The sequence below is a fragment of the Caretta caretta genome, chromosome 2, assembly GCF_965140235.1.
Source record: "Caretta caretta isolate rCarCar2 chromosome 2, rCarCar1.hap1, whole genome shotgun sequence".
Classification (NCBI taxonomy): Eukaryota; Metazoa; Chordata; order Testudines; family Cheloniidae; genus Caretta; species Caretta caretta.
Window position 1 is genome coordinate 122,736,188 of NC_134207.1, and position 17,491 is coordinate 122,753,678.

Below are 17,491 nucleotides of genomic sequence, written 5' to 3' on the forward strand. Positions count from 1 at the left end.
ATATCCCGGTCCTTCTCTAAATTCGCAATACCTCCCAGCTTTGTATCATCTGCAAACTTTATTAGCACACTCCCACTTTTTGTGCCACGGTCAGTAATAAAAAGATTAAATAAGATTGGTCCCAAAACTGATCCTTGAGGAACTCCACTGGTAACCTCCCTCCAGCTTGACAGTTCACCTTTCAGTAGGACCCGCTGTAGTCTCGCCTTTAACCAATTCCTTATCTACCTTTCAATTTTCATATTGATCCCCATCTTTTCCAGTTTAACTAATAATTCCCTGTGTGGCACGGTATCAAATGCCTTACTGAAATCTAGGTAAATTAAATCCACTGTGTTTCCTTTGTCTAAAAAATCTGTTACTTTCTCAAAGAAGATGATCAGGTTGGTTTCGCACAATCTACCTTTTGTAAAACCATGTTGTATTTTGTCCCATTTACCATTGACCTCAATATCCTTAACTACTTTCTCCTTCAAAATTTTTTCCAAGACCTTGCATACTACAGATGACAAACTAACCAGCCTGTAGTTACCCGGATCACTTTTTTTCCTTTCTTAAAAATAGGAACTATGTTAGCAATTCTCCGATCATACGGTACAACCCCTGAATTTACAGATTCATTACAAATTCTTGCTAATGGGCTTACAATTTCATGTGCCAATTCCTTTAATATTCTTGGATGAAGATTATCAGGGCCCCCCGATTTAGTCCCATTAAGCTGTTTGAATTTCGCACATCTCCACTGCAGCTCTGACGGGCAACTGGGAAAAACCAGCAGTGACTCCTTTGCATCTTCAATAATTGGACATAAGGCAAAGAATGGTCCTTCCTGCCAGCAAACCATCTATTAGACCAGTGCTACTCAGACTGATGCTCACAAGCGGCTCTTTAATGTGCCTCTTGCGGCTCTTTGCAACACATGATATTAAAACACTGATTATTAAGTAATTTAAGATATTAACCAATCAGGATGCTTTTACTATGTTATTAACCAATTAATTTATCAACTTGCACTAAGTTATTAACTTATTTGCTGTGAGATTCTCTCTCTCTCTCTCGTGTGTGTGTGTGTGTGTGTGTACGTACACACACATCATCAACACAGGATAATTTAAAAACTCTCATGGAGAGATCTGGGTCTTGTGATGCATTGTTAGGACAACAGCAACAGGTCAAATGCAACCCAACTTTTGGCTCCTTTAATAATCTTAAGGCCAAAAACAAGTTTCCATGAAGTTTAAAAACTAATACACCAGTGCAAAGAGTTTGTAAATTAAGACACATTTCTTTTGCATTGCTCCCAACTTAAAAATTGCAGCACTGTGGTAACCTGAAAGTGACAAGAAATTAATAAGGACTGTAGTAAAACTCTCTAGTCTATTTTCATTGTCCAAACTGAGAAGCAGAAACTGAACAAACTAGTTAAACAGCGAAAAGAAACTTAGATTAAGAATTCCTTCAGTTTTAATATCCTAAAGGTTTAGTGAACATAAATAAATTTAACATGAAGGATCACTGGTGAAAATATATTGGCTGATAAATCTTCCCATAGTGAACAACGTACCTTGCATTTAAGAGTGAGACTATCTGGTAATTACAGTAGAGGACTGAGTCAGGATACTTGGGTTCGATTTTTGGTTTTGCTAAAGACTACTGACCTTGGGTAAGCCATGAACTGTCTACCTCAGGTTACCCATCTGTAAAATGAGGGTAACTGCTACCTCACATTGTTGGCAGAGTAGCTTCCATAAAAGTGCAAACATTGCATTTCTACATGATTAGGTGTAGCACTTTTAGGACTAAAAATCACCATGCAATCTATATGGTAGTTCTCTATTGCACATACTGCACTTGTCATCCACATGTGGATTAGGGAGATTTGCCATTGTAAAAGAATTAAGCATAATTCAATTACCATCTTCAGAAGTCATCTGCAGAACAGAGACATATTTCTGCACTGCTGTTGTGTTAAGGTTACTCCTAAAATAGAGAAGGATAATTTTTCCTGTTCACTTGCCTTGTTCGCTGTATAAAATACTGACATTTATTTTCAACTATCAAACACTTGCCTTAAATTCCCATTTAACCTAGGTTACTGGTCTTAAATAATTTTTCTCTGTTTAACACGATACCAAGATTTAATTCTGAAAAGCTAACGAATTTAGTGTGAACAAGCATCACTTGTGACAGGTGAAATTTAATACTGCACTGTTTGTCTGAAAATTGTTTAGCGTTATATGAACAGTTGCTTAACCTTTTAAAAAAATCTAAACTGTTCCCAGAACCTATTTGGTCTAAGTAGCTAACAGGCTGGAAGGATCAGACAGGCAAAGAGCCCCAGAGTTGGTGTAGATAGCTCTGGCTTGCTGAATGTTAAAGAATACGAGAGACTTGAAGGCAGAACCACTAGAACACCTACACCCTGAGGAAAAACCCAGAACACTCTGTGGAAGGAATCTATAGAGGCTCAAAATAAACTGCTTATCTCTGCGCCAACCCAATTATTTATGGTGACACCTGTAATGTGCTAGGTGCTTTCCAGACATTCAATAAGGGATGATCCCTGTTCCAAAGAGCTCACAATCAAAGGACAGAAAACCCCCAAACAAGATAACTAAGCTTCACTGCAGAAGTGCGTCTTAAAAAGCCACAAGTCTGGAGAGGGTAAGTACCACAGGAAAGTCATACAAAGCAGAGTCATGTGGAAAGAAGCACAGGATTGTGACAAGTGACAGTGAGAGGACAAGGGAGGAAACCAATAGTTTCAAGCCATAGGCATCTCAGTAGTGAAATAAACTAATGTATAGTGTGAAAAATTAGGTCAAATCAGCCCAATTGTAGTTACAGCTGGTTTTGATTAGGAATGGTAATTGACAGCAATTGTATTTGTGTGCCAGTAAAATAATTCTGTTTAGAGAAGCTTTAATTTTCTGAATTACCTACACATGTGTTGCCTTTTTGCCCTCCTTGAAGAGATATGTATGTCTCACGCTTGTGAACTGGGTTCTTGTCCCACATGCCTTTGTAGTCACTCTGCCTCCTGCATTATTAAAAAGACATTTTACTTACTTCAGCAACTCTAGGGTTTTGTGATCCAGGACTAGTCTGGGGTTTCCAGTCAGGTCTAGTTCCTGTAGTTTTGGAGGCAGATTTTCAGGTAATGTGATTTCACTCAGTTCATTGCAGCTCAGATCCACACACTGCAGAAAGAGGTGGAAAAAGAGAAAAGAGAACTTGGAGAGGGACCTGTAACTTTCTGCCTAAATTAAAAGTATACATGCCTTACACATGACAACCCAAAATCTGCATCATCCATTTACATAAAACTGTCTTATTAAATGCAGTCAGAAAATTCTTCTGTAATCTTCAAAGACATCAGAGGACACCTGAAAATTTGTTTGAGCCCCTCCCATTTCTTATTAGTCTTAATGTCTGTATCAGCATAGGTGGATTGATTTAAATTAGCAATCAGGAAACCATAATTTAAATACTTTTTAAGTTTGTTTTGCATTTGTACTTTTTATTTATTTTCATAAAGAAAAATTTATTCTCACTGGTTTGTAACCATTAAAATTTGTTGATTTTCAAAGTATACCCTTTCCACTAAATTTGGTTCGTTTTGCTGATCAGGAAGATACACTATATCCATACACATATACTTCAGCATTTACATAGCATAACTTACAGGTTTCTTAAATTTTGCATGGGTTAGAAAATGATGAACGATGCATTTCATTTTAACTAAATTACTGTTTTATTTACTTGTGAATTGTGTTGAGCTCTACTTGAATAGAAACTGGAATTAAATTAAGTTGGGGTGTGGGAGGGCGTATGGGCCAGAAATGAGGGGTTCAGGTGCAGGAGGGGGCTCCACGCTGGGGCAGGGGGTTGGGGTGTGGGCTCTCGCTGGTGATGATGAAGTGTCTGGGGTGAAGGAGGGGGCTTGAGTGGGGAGGGGGCTCAGGACAGGGGCACGGACTCTGGGTGGTGCTTACCTCAGGCGGCTCCTGGAAGCAGCAACATCTCCCTCTGGCTCCTACGTGGAGCCAGGGCCAGGCGGCTCCATGCACTGTCCTCACCCCAAGCGCCAGCTCCAAAGCTCCCACGGGTCAGCCAATGGGAGCTGCAGAGGCAGTGCCTGCAGGCAGGAGCAGCTTGCGGAGCAACCTGGCCACGCCTCTGCCTAGGAGCTGGAGAGAGCTGCTGGCAGTTTCCTAGGAGCCGCGCAGAGCCAGGCAGGCCCCCTACCTGCCCTGCTGTGGGCAGCCAACCAGACTTTTAAACAGCCCAGTCAGCGGTGCTACTGAAGCCACCCGCCAGGGTCCCTTTTCCACCAGGCATTCCGGTTGAAAACTGGATGCCTGGCAATCCTAGATAAAGGAAACAATAGATGCAATAGATCTGAACTTCAGTGGGGCATAAAAAAAAATCTTATTTGGGAGTCATTTCAAACTGTCTTGGATATGAGCACTGACAAGGTTTGAAAACTGGCTGAAAGATATTAAAATAAAGTTTTATAAATGGCAAAGTATTGTGCTGGGAGGAGGGGAATCAATATTAGCAATCAGTATTAAACCTAGTTTTAATTAACATTGTTAAATATCTTGAAGACAAATATTAAATTTGTAGCTGGTGCTATATTGGGAAGGTGCGGGGGGGGGGGGGGAGGTGTGCACCAATAAGATGGAGGGGGACAAAAATAAAGCAGGCAAAAATCAAGCAAATTTGCTTAGGAAAAATAAAAGTCAATACATTTCTGAAAAATAACGCCCAATGGGAGGGGAATGTTTGGAAGCTAGGAAGTAGACAGCAAATTATATAGGCCAGTATAATATTTGGCAAAACCCCTGAATGCAGTTTGAGCAGAATACCCAGAAGCTTATCAACACGAATCCAGGAGGAACAGCATGGTCTTTGTGAGAAAGCACTAATATTTGTACCCTGTTCTAGGAACCTCCATTTAGCGGTGTGTCAAAAAAGAGCAAAAAGAATAGTGAGTGGTCTGAAGGGGTTGACTTGAGAAATGATTAAAAAACTAAATGCACATCTTTTAGCTAAAAGATGACTAAGCAGCCACATACAACTTCCATTAATTCACGTGATTAACTTTAAAAAATTAATTGCGATTAATCGCAGTTTTAATCGCACTGTTAAACAGCCAAATCCTAATTAAAATTTATTACATATTTTTGGATGTTTTTCCTACATTTTCAAATATATTCCCTTCAATTACAACACAGAATACAAAGTGTACAGTTCTCACTTAATATTATTTTTATTACAAATATTTGCACTGTAAAAACAAGATATAGTATTTTTCAATTCATCTCATACAAGTACTGTAGTCCAATCTCTATTGTGAAAGTGCAACTAGCAAAAGTAGATTTTGTGTTACATAACTGCACTCAAAACCAAAACAGTGCAAAACTTGAGAACCTATGAGTCCACTCAGTTCTACTTCTTGTTCAGCCAATCACTAAGACAAACAAGTTTGTTTACATTTATGGGAGATAATGCTGCTCGCTTAATTACAATGTCACCTGACACCGAGAACAGGCATTTGCATGGCACTGTCGTAGCTGGTATCGCAAGATATTTACGTGCCAGATGCGCTTAAGATTCATATGTCCCTTCATGTTTCAGCCACCATTCCAGAGGACATGCTTCCATGCCGATGATACTCGTTAAAAAAATAATGTGTTAATTAAATTTGTGACTGGGGGAGAATTATATGTCTCTTGTTCTGTTTTACCCACATTCTGCCATATATTTCATGTTATAGCAGTCTGGGATGACGACCCAGCACGTTGTTCGTTTTAAGAACACCTTCACCGCAGATCTGAGAAAATGCAAACAAGGTAATGTGAGATTTCTAAGGATAGATACAGCCCTCGACCCAGAAGTTTAAGAATCTGAAGTGCCTTCTAAAATCTGAGAGGGACGAGGTGTGGAGCATGCTTTCAGAAGTCTTAAAAGAGCAACACTCTGATTCGGAAACTACAGAACCCGAACCACTAAAAAAGAAAATCAACCTTCTGCTGGTCCATCTGACTTAGCTGATGAAAATGAACATGCATTGGTCTGCACTGTTTTGAATTGTTATCAAACAGAACTCATCATTAGAATGGATGCATGTCCTCTGGAATGGTGGTTGAAGCATGAAGGGACATATGAATCTTTAGCGCATCTGGCACTGAAGTATCTTGCAACACCAGCCAGAATAGTGCAACGCGAACGCTTGTTTGCACTTTCAGGTGACGTTGCAAACAAGAAGCGGGCAGCATTATCTCCTGCAAATGTAAACAAACTTGTTTGTTTTTTTACAGTGCAAATATTTGTAATCAAAAATAAATATAAAGTGAGCACCGTACATTTGTTTTCTGAGTTGTAATTGAAATGTATATATTTGAAAATGTAGAAAACATCAAAAAATATTTAAATAAATGGTATTCTATTATTGTTTAACAGCACGATTAATCGCGATTAATTTTTTTAATTGCTTGACAGCCCTAATCCCTACCTATTACCCCTCTGGCTTTTCAAGGCCATGTCAACACACTGCCCTTTTATTCAAAGCTCCTTTCAAGATTTAATGGAAAACCAAAACAAAGCTATGCAGTCACAGATCTGTCTGAAGGCTATGACATAGCTTTGATTTAGCTGGTTGTAGACCTCTCTGGAACTCCTAGCACCTATAAACACAGCAATGCCTTGTCGCAGCAACTCTAGTCCTTTGGCACCAGTAGGCATAACTTTGTTGCCATGCTAGGATGATTTTAAAAATTCTCTGCAGCCTTATCCCAAAGGATAACAGGGCGTGTCTTCAGTCAAATCTAGCTCTCACTCTACTCCATACACAAACAGGAAAGAACAAGTTTCTAATTTCAATCACATTACAGATTTGGATTGCCTGATGTGTCATTTTAATGCAAGTAGTACCAACCCAGCCTGTACAACACCAAGATTACTCAAATGTATATAGATTTCCACGCAGTCAGACTCCTCCCTCCCCTCCAAATTTAGTTTGGGCAAGGAGGGGAGGCAAAAGAAGGATGAATCTTAAATATTTGTGTTCCAAAGTTTGTGAGATGAGTGTTCAGAGCACAAGTCATCCACGAACCTGGTAGTTCTGACAGATTGCTCCTGCTCCAGCCTGTGCCTCCAGCCACGGCCGGTCACCCAGCAGTCCTGACAGCGCTATTACTAAGGGTATGCCTACACTACGAAATTAGGTCGAATTTATAGAAGTCAGTTTTTTAGAAATCTGTTTTGTATATTCGAGTGTGTGTGTCCCCACAGAAAATGCTCTAAGTGCATTAAGTGCATTAACTCGGCAGAGCGCTTCCACAGTACCGAGGCTAGAGTCGACTTCCGGAGCGTTGCACTGTGGGTAGCTATCCCACAGTTCCCGCTGTCTCCGCTGCCCATTGGAATTCTGGGTTGAGATCCCAATGCCTGATGGGGCTAAAACATTGTCGCGGGTGGTTCTGGGTACATATCATCAGGCCCCCGTTCCCTCCCTCCCTCCGTGAAAGTGAGGGCAGACAATCGTTTTGCACCTTTTTTCCTGAGTTACCTGTGCAGACGCCATACCATGGCAAGCATGGAGCCCGCTCAGCTCACTGTCACCATGTGTCTCCTGGGTGCTGGCTGACGCGGTACTGCATTGCTACGCAGCAGCAGCAACCCATTGCCTTGTGGCAGCAGACTGTGCAATAGGACTGGTAGCCGTCATCGTCATGTCCGAGGTGCTCCTGGTTGCCTGTGTGAGGCTGATCAGGAGCGCCTGGGCAGACATGGGCGCAGGGACTAAATTTGGAGTGACTTGATCAGGTCATTCTCTTTAGTCCTGCAGTCAGTCCTATTGAACCATCTTATGGTGAGCAGGCAGGTGATACGGATTGCTAGCAGTCCTATTGCATCATCTTCTGCGGGGCAGGCAAGAGATAAGGATGGATAGCAGTCCTATTGTACCATCTTCTGCCGAGCAGCCATGAGATGTGGATGCCATGCAGTCCTTCTGCACCGTCTGCTGCCAGCCAAAGATGTAAAAGACAGATGGAGTGCATCAAAACAAGAAATAGACCAGATTTGTTTTGTACTCATTTGCAAACCCCAACCCCCCTCCCGCCCCCGTCTAGGGGACTCATTCCTCTAGGTCACACTGCAGTCACTCACAGAGAAGGTGCAGCGAGGTAAATCTAGCCATGTATCAATCAGAGGCCAGACTAACCTCCTTGTTCCAATTAGAACAATAACTTAGGTGCACCATTTCTTATTGGAACCCTCCGTGAAGTCCTGCCTGAAATACTCCTTGATGTAAAGCCACCCCCTTTGTTGATTTTTAGCTCCCTGTAAGCCAACCCTGTAAGCCGTGTCGTCAGTCACCCCTCCCTGCATCAAAGCAACGGCAAACAATCGTGCATCTGAGTTGAGAGTGCTGTCCAGAGCAGTCACAATGTAGCACTCTGGGATAGCTCCCGGAGGCCAATACCATCGAATTGTGTCCACAGTACCCCAAATTCGACCCGGCAAGGCCGATTTAAGTGCTAATCCACTTGTCAGGGGTAGAGTAAGGAAATCAATTTTAAGAGCCCTTTAAGTCGAAATAAAGGGCTTCATCGTGTGGACGGGTGCAGGTTTACATCGATTTAACACTGCTAAATTCGATCTAAAGTCTTTGTGTAGACCAGGGCTAAGAGTCACGTCTTGTCTGCAGCTCATGGGCACATTACAGTATCCCTAATTTTGGCTGAAGATGACTGTGTTAGTGTGGGAGAGCTATAATAACTCAGAGAACACCTATCAAAAGTTAAGATTCTCTTCTTCAAAAAAGTACTACTTGTAACAGATCTTCACTAATACTCTGGAATATCTCTATAAAGACCAAAAGAGATAGACAAGGAGAAAACTTCACAATCGTCAAGTGTTCCAACAGCAACCATATAATAAAGAGATTCAACCAAAACAGTTATTTCTGGAGAGAGACCCTGTAATTACAGCAGAAGAGTTAGATACTTCTCAACCTAGAATATATATACTGTGAAACCAGCAGGGTAAACCTGGACCCAGTCAAAAGGATGAGTTGGTACAGCAGAAATTTGCTTAAATATGCAACAACATATATCCCAGTTGGTTTGACCCAGAAAGCAGAGCCATGTTGCCAGGAAATTACTCCTTTTTTATAACAGTTGTTTTTCAACCTTACAAAATTCAAGGTGGATAGGAAAAAAAATTCTGCTGGGATATGTTATGCTTTAGAAAATTTATAACACATGGAAATTCCCATTAGTTACATACAGGCAACACAGACCCTAGAGTTGGGGATCACCATGACTGGTGTTACTGGAGACATCGTTCTGCACCCATTCTCTAGCTGCATGTAGGACTCCTATTCCCATAATTTAAAGGAGAAAAAATTAGCAAAAGTTGAAAAAACTCATTTTGTTTGGGTGGTGTTATGAAGTGCACTGTACTCAGTCTCTGGTAATCAAGATACATCCTTTCCTGTGTCCTCAAGGTGACAAACTTAGCAATTCTCCACCCTTTGAGGGCTAGAGATAATGATCTTGATCAGCTAAGTGACACCTGCTGAGGGCTGGTCTGCACACAAAACTTGCACTGTCAGTGTAAGAGCTTAAGGCTAGATCATCTAGTCTTACAACGTGTATATCACAGGCCACCAACACCACCCAGCTCCTGTGCACCACACTCAACAACCAGTTCAACTAAAGGTGTCATTCAAATTGATTTAATTCAATCAATGCAAACTTGTGTGTCGACTTTCTAAAATGATTTGCTTAAAAAAATTGATAAAATAGGTTTAAATCAATTTACGATTGTCCACATAGGCCTTTAAATCAAATGAAATCAAATTGTGCGTTAGGGACCTACCTGTCTTCTGCCATTCTTGTGAAAATTCACCTAATTGTGGCCAATTTATAAGCCTCTGAAAAATAGTTCACACATACTTAGTAGAGAATTTTCATTTCAGCTTCTAAAATCTCCAGAGATTCCATCCTCACTAAGCATGCCCCATCCCCTCAAAGCTCCTGTTGCTGACCAGACAGCACATGCATCATCCCTATAAAGCAACTGAGAATGCTCCCTCCAGCCCAAGGCTACAAGGCCAAAGCCAGACTTTCCCTATAATGGCTACTTGGGGCCAGGCCCTGGATCAGGGAGCCTGTATCTGCTGTGCTCTCAATGCCCCCATTGAATATTTTTAATTCAGAATTCCAGAAGCATAAGTGAAAATTGTTTCCATTATCTACATTACCTTTCTTCTGCAACTGGTATATCACAAAGCACAAAACCCACATGTTTCATGATACAGTATTTGAAATTCAGTATCTAACCATCCCAAAAAGATGAAGAATTAAACATGAAAACAGAATACAATTACTTTTACCTCAGGCCATATATAGTTACGCGATATATTTAAAAGTTATTTTAATGCCACCACCATTATTTCATTCTTATAGCTTAAACAATTACTGATATAACATGGTATATATATGCACACTATTCATCCTAGTATATGGATGCTCACACTGTGCCTCTCATACAATGAGACTTTATATAAAAAGATTTAGGGATTAGATTAAACAAAACATGCCCTCAGACAAGTTATAAATTTCGGCCTGGTCTACACTGCCACTTTACAGTGCTGAAACTTTCTCGCTCAGAGGTGTGAAAAAACACCCCCTTGAGCGACGCATGTTTCAGGGCTGTAAAGTGGAAGCGTAGATAGTGCACCAGCACTGGGAGAGCTCCCCTCATGGGGTGGTTTTTTCACAGCGCTGGGAGACCTCTCCCCCAGCATTGGTGCTGCAACTATGGCAGCCCTTTAATATTGGTAGTGAAGACATACCTTTAATAAGGTACTTAGTTAAGTACTTTTCAGAGGCGCTGAATTATTGACAGTCCTGAAGATTGAATTTCCTATACAGCCAAGGAACAGATAAAGCAATCAGCAGCAGTTCAAGCTCCAAACAGATGGTTCCTCCCCATGAGAATTGAGGTTCATCTTTTAAGGTCCAGAAAATTTGTTATGGGCACTTTGATCTCCAAGCTTTTCAAGTCTAAAGCTTCTCTGCTCAGAGTGTTAGCTAGGTTAGTAGTTATGTGAACACCTGTTTATTGGAACTGGACTGAGACCACCAAGTTCTTTACACCTGGGTAAAACAGGCTAAGTACCAACTGGGTATTTTCTGTACATTAAAGAAAAAGCCCAAGAGCAGTATTTCCTCCTATCTTTTGCTGTATATTCTAATAAAGCGTTTCTGAAACTGAGAGGACAATTTTCAGATAAGAATGGCTTTCTTGTCTATTTTAATATGAGGCCTAAGCAACTCCTGACAAAATGAAAAACAAATCCTTAACCTGTTTTCTCTGAGGATGCCTCAAAAGAATTTTGAAGACTGACTATTCCATAGGGCTTTCTGCTTTTGCCGACTATGAGCGGAAACACAAGAAAAGCTATTTGCTTCCCATCAGCATGTTTACATTATTCTTTGAGAAAAAAAAAAAAGCACAAGTGTATAGGTTTTGTCAAAAACGTTTCCCACGGAAAGTCTGCCCCTCTCCACCCCAACCCTTCCTTTAATTAAAAGATCAATTAATTTTAAATGGCATTCAATTTCCTCTGGCTATTGTTCCAAAGAGGGAGGAGTATCCCAAATCCACAACTTTGTTTTACATATCCTGGCTAAAACCAGCCTAAGCATCTCATCCTTAGATGTGCTCATGCTCAAGCAGCAGCTTAGTAACTGTTTCGAGTGACCAGATTTATTGAAAAATTTAGACTGTTCTCAGAACTATATTATTCCACAAGCCAAAAAAACCCTCCAAACAGCTGGAGTTGTATAGTAAGCATTTTGGTCCAACAACAGTAACCTGCTCTCCACCTTGTTTACGTCTCAAGATAAATACAGTTAACCTGCTCTGTGTTATGATGGCACATGTGTTTTTATATAGGGCTGTCAAATGATTAAAAAAATTAATCACAATTAATCACAGTTTTAAATCGCACTGTTAATAGAATACCGTTTATTTAAATATTTTTGGATGTTTTCTACATTTCCAAATATATTGATTTCAATCACAACACAGAATACAAAGTGTACAGTGCTTACTTTATATTATTTTTATTACAAATATTTGCACTGTAAAAAACAAATCATTTTTCAATTCAGCTAATACAAGTACTGTAGTGCAATCTCTATTGTGAAAATGCAACTTACATATTGAATTTTTTTTTTTTTTTTTTTATTAAAAACACGTAACTGCACTCAAATATAAAATAATGTAAAATGGGGTCTCAAACTCCCGGCCATCTGCGGCCCAAGAACCTCCCCAATGTGGCTGGCAAAGCTTCAGCAATTTCAGGGCCAGGTCTCACCCTTGGCCCTGCCTGCCACCCCCGGGCACTTTCCCTCCCCCCACCCCACATCCCCCGGGCGATTTACAATGGCCCGAGGCCCCACTCACCACCGGCAGCGCAGCGGAGCTAAGCAGCTTCTGCCTGCTCACTCCATGTGTCTGCCGGCCCTGCGGCCCCAGGGCAGGGCTGTGCCTCCACGTCCTGCCCCCGCTCCAAGCGCCCCTGCGGCCAATGGGAAGCTACGGGGGTGATGCCTGGGGGTGATTACCTTGGAGCCCCAGGTAAGCGCTGCACCCCCTGACCCCCTCCCAGAGCCTGCACCCCATTCCCCTACCCCAGACCTCCTCCCGCACCCAAACTCCCTCCCAGAGCCTTAGGCAGGTGGGGGGTGGAGCTTGGGGGAGGCGGAGTTTTGGGCAGCTGGTTCCGGGTGGCATGAGTGGCATTATTAGCCCGCTGGGAGGATTTGAGGACTGGCACTGTCCTTAAGATAAATTGAGTTTGAGACCCCAGATGTAAAACTTATTTACCTTGCAATGCTGGCTACAAAAGTGCCATGTGAATGCCTATTCTCACTTTCAGAAGACATTGTAAATAAACAGCAGGCAGCATTATCTCCCATAATTGTAAACAAATTGTATGTCTTACTGATTGGCTGAAGTAGGACCGAGTGAACTTGTAGGCTGTAAGTTTTACATTGTTTTGTTTTTGAGTTACGTAACAAAAACCCTACATTTGAACGTTGCACTTTCATGATAAAGACCTTGCACTACAGTACTTGTATGAGTGAACTGAAAAACTTTATTTTTACAGTGCAAATATTTACAATCAAAACAATATAAAGTGAGCACAGTACACTTTGTATTCTGTGTTGTAACTGAAATCAATATATATGAAAACGTAGAAAAATATGCAAAAATATTAATAATAAATTTCAACTGGCATTCTATTATTAACTAACAGTGCAATTAAAACTGTGATAATTCAATTAAAAAATAATCACGATTAAATTTGTTTTGAGTTAATCGCTTGAGTTAACAGCGATTGACAGCCCTAGTTATACCTTAGATGTTTTCTACTTGGACAATTAGCATATGACCCTGTTAGAGTTCTGTGTTATGGCCTGGAAAAAAGACAAAATTTTAGTTTACATGAGGCAAGCAATTGTTTCCTGAACATGTTCAGTTGTTGCATGCCTGCAAAGATAGAATCTCTTAAGGAAAACTCAGGTTTGTATTATTTTTAAGCAACACAACATTTTTAAAGAGCTATGTGCTTTTGAGCTGCAATTTGCGAAATATCACTGAGACTGTTGATTGCAAAATAATTTGCCAGATCTTTCCTCTTCTGGAATACTATCACTACCCCTTAGGTCTTGCCTGCTCTATTGCTTTTAAAGGTATTTTTAAACCAGTTAGTGATATGGCTGGCTCTAAATATTGTTCGTTTCCATACATGGTTAGCTGTCATGGTTACAAGTATAGACTCATCACATATACAGCCTGGTTACAGGAAGACAGTTAATACTTATTTTGCAGAGAAGATAGGACCCGCTGAAAGTGCTTGGTTAGCAAGTCCTTTCTTCTTGCCCTGTGGAGCAGCCCATTCCAAAGTGAATTCCTCATGTCCTCTGGCACGGTGTCCTACCAGGCAGTAACAGTTGTCCATATTTCCACAGAATGTAAAAAACTCTGTAGGAGTTACTCAGCACGATGGATTTGGGATTCACATACACGACTAGTACATGTGTGCTGTGACAAACTTATAAAGACACAACTCGGCCTTGTTACAAACACACTGTACGACGGACTGTGTAGATGGGGGGTCTCATTCTTGAGGCATTTTATTCATGCTATTTCTAGCATCTAGAACCCTTTCAAAACTTGTGTGGTTTTTTTTTTTTTTAACTTTTTTTTTTTTTTTTATAATGCATCCATTCCATACCTTTATTTCAACAAGTTGCATGACTTCTGGGAAGACTTCAATGCAGTTGGAGTGAGCAATCACAGTATGCATACGTCTACAGTTCATAATGGTTGTTGGAATGGCTTTCAATTTGTTCCCACTGATATCAATTTCTTCCAATTCCTCAAGCTTGGCCATTTTACTATGAAAAGAAAGAAGGGAGATTAAGGAATTTTTTTTTATATATATTCTTATTTTTTAATTTTAAGCTTAGCAGTGTTTTGGGTTTTTTTTAATTGTAGGCCCATACTGTTGTAAGAGATCACTGTGTGCCATCTCTCCTATCATGTCACGTCAGCAAGGTTACATCACAAGGTCTCACTTGTTCTATTTTGTCGTTAATTTCTTAATTTAAAAATTTCTGGTGTTTATTTCTATTTTTTGTTCGTTTCTCTTTTAGAATTAGTTTTTTTCTTTTCCTACTCTATGCTCTTTCCTTACCTTTCCCCTGGCATCCTGCTTCAATTCCCTCTCACAGAATACTTGCTAAATTCCCCTCATTCTGTTGTTCTCTGCAGAGCAACACGTATTCTCACTTCCCCTCCCATGTGTTACTCCCTTGAAAGCAGTGTGCTAGGGAGGAGTGGCATGTAGTGCCCTGGTACCGATGGGAGGAGGGAGAGAATTTGAAGGAAAGGGTGTGATGGGGCACCAGTGTCAGTAGCCTGGCTGTGTGAAATGTCATATCAGGACAGATATGATACACCTTCTGGAATCGGTGGCATCCCCAGCCTTACACTTGGCTTGTCCACACTTAAGAGACATTCTGGATCAAGGTAGGTTGTGAATTTAAGTGCAATAGATAATCCAGAATAGCTCTCCATGCAGACACTAATTCCACGATCAGAGTGTTTTTTTCTGTTTTAGCTTAATACATTTTGAAAATGCATTAATCTAATCTGGAAAAAGGCACTCTTATTCCGAAATAAGCCTTCACATGATGTGCTATTCTGGAATAACTATTGTGGTCAATTTTGCCATGTAGATAAGGCCTTGGTATGTGTGTGGAAAGCGACCAAGTTATGTTAACTATGTGGGAAACAGCTTCCTGATTTCCATAATGTGGCTGCGACAGGAGAGTGCACTGATTTTCCTTAGTTGAGAAAAGCACACAATCTCTAAAGATAAATGCACAAAACAACACACAAAGTGTCTTCGTTCCTGTGTACAACATGACAGCATGTAGTTATACACATTCAAGTGGCAATGGACAAACCCACCATTGTACAGGCAATGCGCACATGCAGTTAAAAAACAAATGCAACACTCCAATTTGTGAGCAAAACCTTGCTATGAAAATATACTCTGCATTTTCCACTTAAGACTGCTTTCTAATAAAGAGACAAGCAGCACTAAGAAGTTACTTACCTCGCAGGAAAGCTCTGTAACCGATTGTAAGCCATATGCAGGATCTTCAGGTGTGGATGGCCTGTTAACAAGGGCACACATTTATCTGTGAGGTGGTTATTGGTCAAATAAAGTTCCTGTAAGATGCTGTTGGTCTCTTCAGAAAGGGTGGCCGGAGGAAGTGTTTCCAGTTTGTTGGCAGAAGCATTCAAGTTTCTCAAGCTGCAAAACAAGATTGTACATGTAGTTAAAAGTTACTGTATTGTTCATCCGTCTTCATTTATAAACCCCACCACCACCAGAGGTTTACAGAATGTTACATTCAGAAGCAGAAAATTGCTGGAAGTAGTCAGAAGACAGTTAAATGATTTTACATGTATAAAACTAAACAATGTAAATGGAAATTTAAAGTAGTGAGAGACTTTGTTCACTTGGAGGTGGCATGGATAAAAAAAGCATTTTCTAGTATTCACTGGACCATAGATGGCATTTCTAATGTACAGTATGAAATGCACTATGGAACCATCTGTTTACGATGGAAAAGTTGGTTATACAAACATGCAAGGTAAATAATAAAGATATACCTGGCAATAAGGGCTGGGTGGCTTAGGAGTTGAAACTTTTCACTTCTACATCATTGTTTAAAATCTGACAGATACTAATAGTGACAAGAAGAGGTTACTATTATATATTTGTTTGGTTGCCTATGTATCTAGTTCTTGATGGATGGATACATCTTACCCCCAGACCAGGCCCCCTCAATGCTCATAGCCAAGTAGTTGGCTTTCTTAAATTCTTTCTGCAGTCCTAGATGAGAGGCCAAGCACTGAATAAGCAGGAAAATTGAGTCCTTCTCCCTCCCTCAAAAAAGCTTTTGCAGCCCTGGGACGAAATACAATTGACACTGGTGTGGAGAAGGTTGCACTCACTGCCTGTGCTATACCTATACAGAGCAGTAGACAAGGAACTCTCATTTGTTTAAATCATGTTAGTGCTAGATTGGTACATACAGCAGTCTCAGGGATATCTTGCAAATAGATATAATTCTTATTGGAAAAATATCTTAATGCCACATACATTTTACAAGAGAAATGGAAGAACTTTTATCCCACTATTTCCTTCGCAAGGAGACTGCCTTCAGGAACACACTTTGCTGAAGAATGAGGGGGAGGGGAGTGTGCGTGCAAATATACAGTGTCCAGTCTCTTGAGATCAAACTGCACGGTTTTCAGCAACTAATGAAAAATGACAGCTGCAACAGTCAAAGTTATTTTCAAGAAACAGAAGATCAACCAGGTTAATTTGGTAGACAAGAAAGCAGGTCAGTACCCATAAAACAAGGGAACAGAACACATTTAAAATATAAAGTATTTGTGTCTGACTGAAGAAGCAATACTGCCTGATTTATTTCATGAGGAAGGTATGAAATACTGATAAATCTTTCTCTAGTCATCCAACTACATGAGGATTCACACCAAACATTGAGGTTTATTAATGAATGAAACTGCTTTCCAAGAGAAGTCACAGCTGCAACCTGTTGAACATTCTCCACAGAAAATAAGGGTTTACACACTACAAAAAAGTCACACAGAATGCTGAGGGATTAAAAATTCTTTCCATTAAACAAGAAACCTCCAGGAGCTCTGAAGAACTGAAACTAGGTTAACTAGTTTACACAGATTCCAGAGGAGTCCACTAACGCAGAAAAACGCAGCTTAAATCAACAGTCTCATTTGTTATTCACAGGAGCGGTATGACTTGATGAAAGAAGATTGCAATTGCAAGGTTTTTTAT

General features: G+C 40.5%; 1 protein-coding gene across 1 annotated transcript in view; it reads right to left on the reverse strand.

Moving 5' to 3' along the window:
- PHLPP1 (PH domain and leucine rich repeat protein phosphatase 1) overlaps positions 1–17,491 on the reverse strand; it is a 220,325-nt gene that overhangs the window by 15,751 nt on the left and 187,083 nt on the right. Inside the window, exons 11-13 of the mRNA XM_048839707.2 lie at positions 15,719–15,919; positions 14,330–14,492; positions 3,070–3,200 (exon numbers count right to left, since the gene is read on the reverse strand). Coding sequence (XP_048695664.2) covers positions 3,070–3,200; positions 14,330–14,492; positions 15,719–15,919 — 495 coding nt within the window. The remainder of the gene's footprint in view (positions 1–3,069; positions 3,201–14,329; positions 14,493–15,718; positions 15,920–17,491) is intronic.